We start from the raw sequence: 9,001 nt of genomic DNA, 5'->3' as shown, positions 1-9,001 counted from the left end.
TATATTATTATCTTTTATGATAATTTATTATTTCTAGGGTTTTCTCTTCAAGTCTACATCTTATTTTTGTTTTAGATCAATTTTCTAAAAGTTTTTGTATATACATTATTATTTTTTACACAAGTCCTTAAAATCTAAGGCGATCTATGGAGGAATGTTTTAGTGCTAATGTGTTCATGCTTTTTGGGGAATTTCTCTTCTTAGCGGAAGATCGGTGGGTCTCTATGTGCAGCAGTGTTGACCTGTGTGGTGGGTGTGTATCCCCTTATTTATAGCAATGATGGTGCGGTTCTCGTCCCTTATGTGGTGACGGTGGCTTTATGTTGTATTTTATTTTGAATTTCTGATGGGGAAGATTATTATACTAGACTATACTGATTCTACTCTAATCTTCCATGTGTTTGTGGTGCTTTGTTTGTTCCTGGCCTTTTCGGCTTTTGTTTTCTCTGTTTGTTTGCTTTCTATTTTTGGGGTTTAAATGAACTTGGATGGGTTACGACCAAAAAAAAGAAGAAAAGAATTATTCTCACCCATTTCTCTTGCCAGATTTGTGACTTTTATTTATTCTCTTATTCTCCATATAAAATATTATTAAGTTTCAATTCGGTTGACTTACTTAATTAAGATTTCTTTTTCTTTTTTTTGTTATTGTTTTCTCTTTGCCTATGGTCTGTTAGGATTTGTGAAAGTTTGATTTATTAGGTATTGAGTTTAATGTGTATTTCAATTTATGTGTTGAATACCAAAAGAAAAAAAGGGTAACGATTTCTTTATATATGTATTATGTATGATGTTTTGTTCTTTTTGGTTACTTTGGAATGTATTGTGAGTTTGAATTTTTTATTATATATTTTCTAAGAAGCTCCCACACATGAAATTCAGGCTCACTGCTACTTTACCATTATCAACCTGACTACAAACATCACACATATAACGGTATCACAACTACGACCACCATTAACACATCTATCAACCACCACCTCTCATTTATAAACTGATGTTATCTAAACACATAAACGTTAAATTGTGTTTAAATTATATTCTACCTTTAGGCTAACCAAATAAGTTACCCTACAAATTCTAGAACATAATTTTCTTTATTTTGAATTTCATCATTTTTTTAATTGCTTAATATTTTTTTTAAAAATGCGGTACTTTTTTCTTTGAACTTTTTTAATTTTGGCCAATGATTAGTCACCACGTATTCAGGTACAGTGGTGCACAGGAACCCTTCAATGCAATTTCCACCAGGTTCACGTTAGCGTAGTGCCACTAAGAATTCGAATCATTCAGTAACGTGCGCACAAGTGATATATAGAAGCATAATTTGAATTTGTGCTACAAATCTCTGTATAAAACCCACACCATCCACCTTAAACCCTAAATTTTCCATCAAATCTTCTCGGGAAATGAGCCACAGAAAGACAGAGATTCTGATTTCAGCTCGAGAGCTGCCACTTTCGTCAAGGTTTCTATACTCGCAATTCTAAATTACTGATTCAAATTCTTTCCCTGTTGAAATTCGATGCATTATTCATGATTTTTTCTTGTTTGGCTGCTGAGAAAGCTGGGGAAGAGAAAAGAATCTGATCATTGAAATCTTATTGTGTGTAATGTTGCTTAGTTTCATTGAAATCCAAACTGAGCTGTATAGTTGAATTTGATCTTTAGTATTCCTTTTTGAAGATTGTTGGGTTTCATTTATAAGATTTTTTTATACTCTTATGCAATTGCATATGAATGTTAAAATCTGTTCCATTAATCGTACAACTCTGTTCTTTCTGGGTGTAGATGGTGTGAAAAGTGTTAGTTATCTTATGGGTTTGATTTGACGAACTGTTTGAGGGTTTTAATTGGGATGGAATAATGTCTTACTTGTGAAATTTATTTCCCATTCAGGATTCATGTATTGTTAATTGGCTCATTGGATTCCTGTGGATCGGAGCAGCTGGAGCTGAGCTCTTTTCGTATAATATGCAGATAATAAGAAATGGGAACAAATTGACTGGTATTGATTTTATATTTTCCATTTAACGTGTTTTCTATTGTTGTTATTACCGAAAATTTGAAATTATTTAGCTGAATGCTACTGATTAGAGTGGGGAAAATAAAACCAATGTTGTGTAATTCTGAGGGGGGAGAGATCTAAGGGCAATGAGTGAGATTAAGATAGGTTGTTTCTATGTTATTAGTCACATTTAATGATGCAATCTGTTAATTCCCTTATGCAGTTACTTTGCTATCAAGATATTGCACTCTTCTTTTTCAAGGAAACCCTTATAAGATCTGAGAAAATGGCTGGGTGCAATAAACGGCATAAGAATGATCAGCCTTCGATCAAATACAGGTGGTACCCAGTAGGTCCGGCATCCTCTGGGCTTGCTGATTTTGTTCACGAAAAATATCCCCCCTTCGTTTCTGATAAAATTAATAAGCAACGCTGTAGAAAACCGGAGCCCAAGTCTCCTGCGATATTGAGCAACGCTATGCTCATCTCGGCAGTTGGCCAGATATGGGATTGTGCAAGTCGTCCTCTTGGATTTTTTCAACCCAAGGCAAACTCAAACCACAATGACAGTGGCTGTCAGAAGGAGGTTGTCTTGGCTGATCTGGGTGGGGAGGGAAATGACGTAGCGCCTATTTCAGCCAAGAGTAAGTACTTAACTGTTGATTTAATGCAACCGAGTTTAGATTTTCTGCAGGTAAGCGAAAAGATGTCTGTGTTTGAACCTTACAGTAGAAGTTATTGTCATTCATCATTATGGAGGTTTTTGCATGGGGGTGGGAATATTTCTCAAGAATCATGGAGGGGAAAGGGGCTTGCAAGTTTAGAAGTCTCATACCAATTGGGAAGTATATATGGATGGATGAGTGATACAATTTCTTCTGGATTAAAATGCCCAGTCAAAGTTACTGAGATTGAGAACAGAACTGGTCAATACTGCATTCTGGAAGATACAAATAACATTGCAGGGGGATCAATTTCAGGAGATACAGTTAACATTGCAGGGGGATCCATTTCAGGAGATACAAGTAGTCCTGTCGATAACTTGACCACAAATGCTTACAACTTATTGTTATATGAGAATGAAAAATTGGAGACAAATACAAGAACTTCTCTGACTTCAGATTATTTCCTGAGGGCTGTAGGTAGTGAGGTAGATGGTAGTATTTCAAAGACCCCATGTTCTAATCTATACACAGATTATCATATAGACTCGTTAGCTTCCTGTAAAGATCAGTTTGAAGAATCTCCTCATAAGATAGATGATCATGAACAACTTGGGAGCAAAAAGAAACAATCTGAAATCTTTATCATCCAGGATGAGTGCAAGACAGAGATCGGTGCATTAGCATGTGAAAAGCCTCATTATGCTCTTGCTAAGCAAGAACATGCCTTTGCAGGTGCATTGTCTGGAATATTTGTTAGCGTTTGTCTTCATCCTGTTGATACAATTAAGACTGTTGTTCAGTCTTGTCGAGCTGAGCAGAAGTCTATATGCTACATTGGAAAATCAATTGTGTCTGATAGAGGTGAGTTAATTTATGGGAATTGAAAAGAGAGAACTAATTTATCTTTATGACGCTAGACAACTTTCTCTTATGATGTCTGAAAACTGATTGTGGTGATGTTGATTTTAGGTTTAACTGGACTTTATCGTGGTATTGCTACAAATATTGCATCTTCAGCTCCAATTTCTGCAGTTTATACTTTTACATATGAATCAGTTAAGGGAGCCTTGCTTCCTCTTTTTCCTAAGGTGCCATCCTGATCTTTTCCTCCGCAGATCTCTCTACTATCTTGTTTTTGTTCTCTCTGGCACTGGCTTTGTCCATATGCTTCTCCATCCCCTCTTTTTATTCTACTTTGTTTATCTATTTGTTTGCAACTCTAATTCTCATGTGGAAGCGTGGTGGGGAGGAGAAAACAAGTCACAAACTTTCTGGAACCTATTGTGAAGCCACCCATACGCTTTCTAAGTCTTACCCTTTTCCTTTGTGCAGGAGTATTACTCTTTTGCCCATTGCGTGGCAGGCAGTTGTGCAAGCATTGCTACTTCCTTTATTTTTACCCCTAGTGAGCGTATAAAGCAGCAGATGCAAGTTGGTTCCCACTATAACAACTGCTGGTAAATCTTTAAGATCCTTGTATAATCTTTGCCAATTTCACTACTCATATAGTATTTACTCCAGTGTAGGCACTAGGTGTTGATTTTGATTGCTCCATTCATTCAGAGTTTTATGTAAAGTTTTGAAAACTTAACTTTTCTTGCTAATTATATTGTAAATTCAATGTAATTTCCTTTGTGTGAGCCTCTAGAAATATTTTTTTTTATAGCTGCCAACTCTGGTTCTGGCATGGTCCTCACATAGAACTGCTGTTTTGTTAGTTTTCTGTTTCAACCATTCTAATTTTTTTTTAAAGGAATGCATCGCTGGGAATCATTCGGAATGGAGGATTGCCTTCATTGTATGCTGGGTGGGGAGCTGTACTCTGCAGGAATGTTCCACACTCAATTGTCAAGGTCAGTTATTTCTACATTCTGAAACAGTTTATGTGCTAAAGAAAGGAGTTGTGCCAAGAAGATGTGTGTGAAGAGAGGCGAGAGAGAGGGTCAGAAATGTCCTCTGGCATTGTATTTTGGATGCTTGCAACTCTCCCTGGTTATTTTATTACTACCTTCTCATCCTTTCTACTTCAGCATTTAATTTTTTAGACTTTGTGTATTGCTACTGCAGTTCTATACATATGAAAGCTTGAAGCAATTTATGTTGTCCCCGAATGAAGCTAGTGTTCATCCCACCACATTACAAACAGTTTGTTAACCTCTTCTCTAGCCCAAACCTCTTCCATTTGAACTATAATATACCTTCTTTGCAATTGGGTCTTAGCAAGTTATTTTCGTTCTCTTCTCATCCCAGTTACACTAAGATGTTTTTCCACCACTGCAGCTAGTTTGTGGTGGATTAGCTGGATCTACTGCTGCTTTATTAACAACTCCTTTTGATGTTGTCAAGACGAGATTGCAGACACAGGTTTGTAATCTTTATGCATTTTTTATAGTGTGTTTCATTATTAACTTTTTCTGATGTTCAACAATTACTGTCAGGGTATTTCATGCCAAAAATGTCTCATCCATTAATTCATGATTCACACCAGCTACTTTTCCCATTTCTGAAATAGCTTTCTAAGAGCATTAGAAGTTCAATAACAAAATGATTAATAATCTTGCTAGCCTATTGAAGTAGATTTGACTCAGAAATCAGGATGACATTCATTTTGGTGCCTATAGAGTTTCAACAGGTCATATTTTTCCTGGAGCTTTGGCCCTTGTAAAATTATACCGAAATTCACAAAGAATGTTTCAACTGAACAAAACTCAAATTATATAATGTATATGTTGCCAATGCTTCTTATAAAGTGCCTGTTATGCAGATTCCAGGGTCTATGAGCCAGTATAATAGTGTGATTCATGCCCTTCAGGAAATAGGAAAGAATGAAGGTCTGAAAGGCCTCTACAGGTATGTTTTGGTCCATTTCTGTCCTTTCCAGCCATTGAAATTTGTAAAGGAGGTCCCTTGTAAATTTCTGTTTTTTCCTTTTTCTTTTTTTACTTTTTGGTTGTTACTGCGCTGTATGCTTGATATGACGATGGCAAGACAATTTTTCTTATTGTGGCTGACTGTCAGGGGATTGACTCCAAGATTGGTTATGTATATGTCTCAAGGAGCGCTTTTCTTTGCATCATATGAATTTTTCAAGAGCTTGTTCTCTTTGGAGACGCCACAAACTGATGCTCCAAGAATCCAATACCAACCAAAGACGGAAGGCAATCTCGTATTGCCATCATCACTCCCGGCAACGTCTTCACCTGCATCATCCGAATTGCGTGGTCTACATTCATGACCGTTTGAGAGATACCAGAATTCTTCGGCTTTGTTATGATACTGATTGGATTCAAATTTTGTACGAGATTAAAATTGTAGAAGAGAAAAGAATGTATAGTCGGCATAGGTGCAATTGGGTGTATCATTAATCTTCTTTATTAGTGAAATATAAAATTAGAAGCAGAAGGTTGTCTCTGCAAAATAATTTTATGATGTAACTTTATGTGCATGGAGTATTGCAGAAAATTAACCCAAAAAAGGTCGCAATTCTTTTTGGCAAAAGAAGCATGCTAGTGGGAATATCCTAATATTTGTCTTAATTTGGTGAATTCCGACATTAAAATTTTACTTTTGTATGTACCCACCAGCTATTTTGCTCAATTTTATACAGAAAGTGGACGACGGTATGCAAAGTCAAGTACAGCTTCCCTCTTCAAAGGTTCATGAAACACCAAGAAATCCAAGGAAACTAGCATCTCCAAAAGGTCGCTGTTTTCTTATTGTGAATATTGGTATCTGAATACTCAAAACGGTGAATCTGTTGATGTTTTCCAGTTTCTGGCCAGAAGTCACGCCAAACTGATTCAAAGAAGAAGGTTAATCAGGTTACTGTTAGTTCTTAATGGTCCTTTCCGCTTCTCCTTACCCTTTCAAACAAACAAGAAGTCTGGCTAATTTTTCCTTTTCTTAGCCACGGCTGCTTTGCATCGGAGTGTTACCCCAGCTGATGTAGTTTTGTTGTCGTTGCAGGAAGGACAACCTAAGGGAAAGGTCAAAACCAAGGAAAAGGACTTCGGTAAAATAAACAAAAAGGACCCAACCCAAGAAACGCCGAGCGGCTGTACTATTTTAAAAAACAATTAAAAACACCTAGTATAGCCGGTCGGCTGTACTATCTAATTTTAAAAAAAAATTAGACAAAACAGAGTATAGCCGAGCGGCTATCCTATTTCTTTTTAAAAAAACAAAAACCGAAAAAAATTACAAAACCAGAGTCTAGCCGGGTCGCTAGACTATTTCTTTAAAAAAATTAAAAAAACCGAGTATCGCCGAGCGGTTCTACTATTTATTTTTAAAAATTAAAAACAGAGTATAGCCGGACGGCTATACTATTTCTTTTAAAAATTACATAAACCGAGTTTAGCCGGCCGGCTACACTATCTCTTTTAAAAACACTAAAAAAACCTGAGTATAACCGCCCGGCTACACTATTTATTTTTTTAAAAAATTAAACACTCGTATAGCCGACCCGGCTATACTATTTGTTTTTTAAAAAAATTTAAAAACCTAGTATAACCATGCGGCTGTACTATTTCTTTTTAAAAGTAATTAAGAATAACCGAGTATAGCCATCCGGCTATACGATTTCTTTTAAAAAATTATAAAAAGGAGTATCGCCCCCCGGCTGTACTATTTTTAAAAATAATTACAAAAACCGGGTATAGCCGAAGGCTATACTATTTTTTTTTTTGGTAAATAAAACCGAGTATAGCCGGTCGGCTGTACTATTTCATTTTAAAATAATTAGGAAAACCAATTATAGCCGTGCGGCTAGACGCTTTGTTCTTTTAAAAAAAATTGAAAATATAAGAGCCGAGTAAAGAGTATAGCCGGCATGTTAATTCCTCTCTCTCTCTCTCTCTTCATAATACGCATGTGCATGCTAATTCCTTATTTTAAAACCATTTTAGTCAAGTTTGGTAAGAAGGGTATATGATTGAATTTTAGTCTAGGTGATTGCCTATTTAGGAAACTGATAATTCTTGCATTAGGAAGGAAGTGAGGCTTCTCTGCTCGCGTACGTCTTCATCTTCGTTTGCTTTTTAGCAATATTATGTCAGATTTGGTGGCATCTGATATGTTCTGTTTTGAGTGGGTAATTCTGGTTTCGTTTTTTAAGTCTTCGTAGGAAAGAGCGGATTCTCCTTCTCCTTGTGCTGCTTCCAGTACCTGGAAATTAACGAATATATATTATATACCACCTATTTCCTCTATCGGGGAGATACGACGTTGGATACCGCCCTAGAGTGTCGACGTCAACAAAAACCATATTCAAATGTTATGGGAATGATTACCTATTTCCATCTACTTAATTGTTGCTCTTGGTAGCCATTGATGGTGATGGCACAACATTTGTATGGAAGAGGCGGAGTTTTTAAGCGTATGTGTTGTGCAGGACACTGATCTTAGTGATGAGGATTGGGCTGCTTCAGATGGTAACGACACAGGGCGTATAGAGAATTAGAGATGCACCCGTGTCAAGCAAAGTGATGTGATATTACTCCCTTGTGCAAGGACCAAGGGATGATGATGATGATGATGATGAGAGTGTTGATGAGCTTTCTTTCTCGCTCGCTCGCTTAGTGTTATAAGAAGAGCTCCTCAAAAATGGACACATTGCCTGCCTGCCTACCTGCCTGCTGCATGTTGTAATCTTCACTTCTTATTATTGGCAGGCATAGATTGTTATGTTTTTAAGATGATATATCCGCCCTCTTGTTCCTCTTTCTTCTTCATATCTGTTTTTATCCGAAACTAATAAATAATGCATTTGACATCTTAAATTTTAATATGGACAAGGTATAGCCATGATGCTGACCGTTTGAGTTGAGATGCTACAAAGCCCTTGAGGCTTGAAATCTGGATGAGATTCAATTTAATTTCCAAATATATTTCTTAGCTAATTATATTTATTTTAAAAAATATAACCGCGCAGTTATACATTTTAAATATATGATGTCAGCTAAATTATTTTACAGAATCATTGGTCCAATAGGAGACAGTCAGCTTAGTCAAATTGGTAATATTCCCTCCAAGTAATCTTTAGGTAGGACTTTCATTACCATCACTATAGGGGAATTTCATCAAATGATCTCGTTTTTCTTTTCTTATTATCGATAGAGAGACGAGATTCGAACTTGAGACCTCTTCTAACATCATTTCTTTATTTATCAAATGACCCCATGTAAAATAAATGCTATTGAACCTGAAGTTAAACTATTCCAACACTTCAATCATTTTTTCGATACAAATACCCTTTATTCCATCCTTTCTATATAAACATATGTGTTGGACCGTTTAAGATATTGGAGTCCTTTCACATACAACAAGA

General features: G+C 36.3%; 1 protein-coding gene across 5 annotated transcripts; it reads left to right on the top strand.

Annotated features, from left to right (window-relative positions):
- Window positions 1-1,286: 1,286 nt before the first annotated feature.
- Window positions 1,287-6,075, top strand: LOC103337495 (Mitochondrial substrate carrier family protein). 5 transcript variants are annotated; one of them, XM_008240662.3, is made up of 10 exons: window positions 1,292-1,468; window positions 1,900-2,008; window positions 2,232-3,534; window positions 3,643-3,761; window positions 4,006-4,130; window positions 4,427-4,526; window positions 4,741-4,818; window positions 4,954-5,037; window positions 5,438-5,523; window positions 5,692-6,075. In XM_008240662.3, the coding sequence occupies exons 3-10, from the start codon at window positions 2,295-2,297 to the stop codon at window positions 5,906-5,908; spliced, it is 2,049 nt and encodes a 682-aa protein (XP_008238884.3). In that variant the 5' UTR covers window positions 1,292-1,468; window positions 1,900-2,008; window positions 2,232-2,294; the 3' UTR covers window positions 5,909-6,075. The 5 variants fall into 5 exon arrangements, 4 of the variants coding, with proteins under 4 accessions (XP_088898127.1, XP_088898128.1, XP_088898126.1 ...); XR_016122304.1 differs by lacking the exon at window positions 5,692-6,075 and having other exon boundaries at window positions 1,287-1,468; window positions 4,924-5,037; window positions 5,438-5,503; XM_089042001.1 differs by having other exon boundaries at window positions 1,287-1,468; window positions 2,232-3,405; window positions 5,438-6,075.
- The last annotated feature ends 2,926 nt before the right edge of the window (window positions 6,076-9,001 follow it).

The sequence above is a fragment of the Prunus mume genome, linkage group LG7, assembly GCF_029339155.1.
Source record: "Prunus mume cultivar Tortuosa linkage group LG7, ASM2933915v1, whole genome shotgun sequence".
NCBI lineage: Eukaryota > Viridiplantae > Streptophyta > Magnoliopsida > Rosales > Rosaceae > Prunus > Prunus mume.
Note: the sequence above shows the minus strand (reverse complement) of the source record. Positions and strands in the feature narration are given on the sequence as shown.

Bases quoted from the DNA above. Each gene is read 5' to 3' on its own strand.
- LOC103337495 (XM_089042000.1), top strand. From the start codon at position 2,295: ATGGCTGGGTGCAATAAACGGCATAAGAATGATCAGCCTTCGATCAAA. The intron at 3,535-3,642 runs GTGAGTTAATTT...TGTTGATTTTAG, and splicing joins ATCAATTGTGTCTGATAGAG to GTTTAACTGGACTTTATCGT. The intron at 5,038-5,437 runs GTTTGTAATCTT...CCTGTTATGCAG, and splicing joins AGACGAGATTGCAGACACAG to ATTCCAGGGTCTATGAGCCA.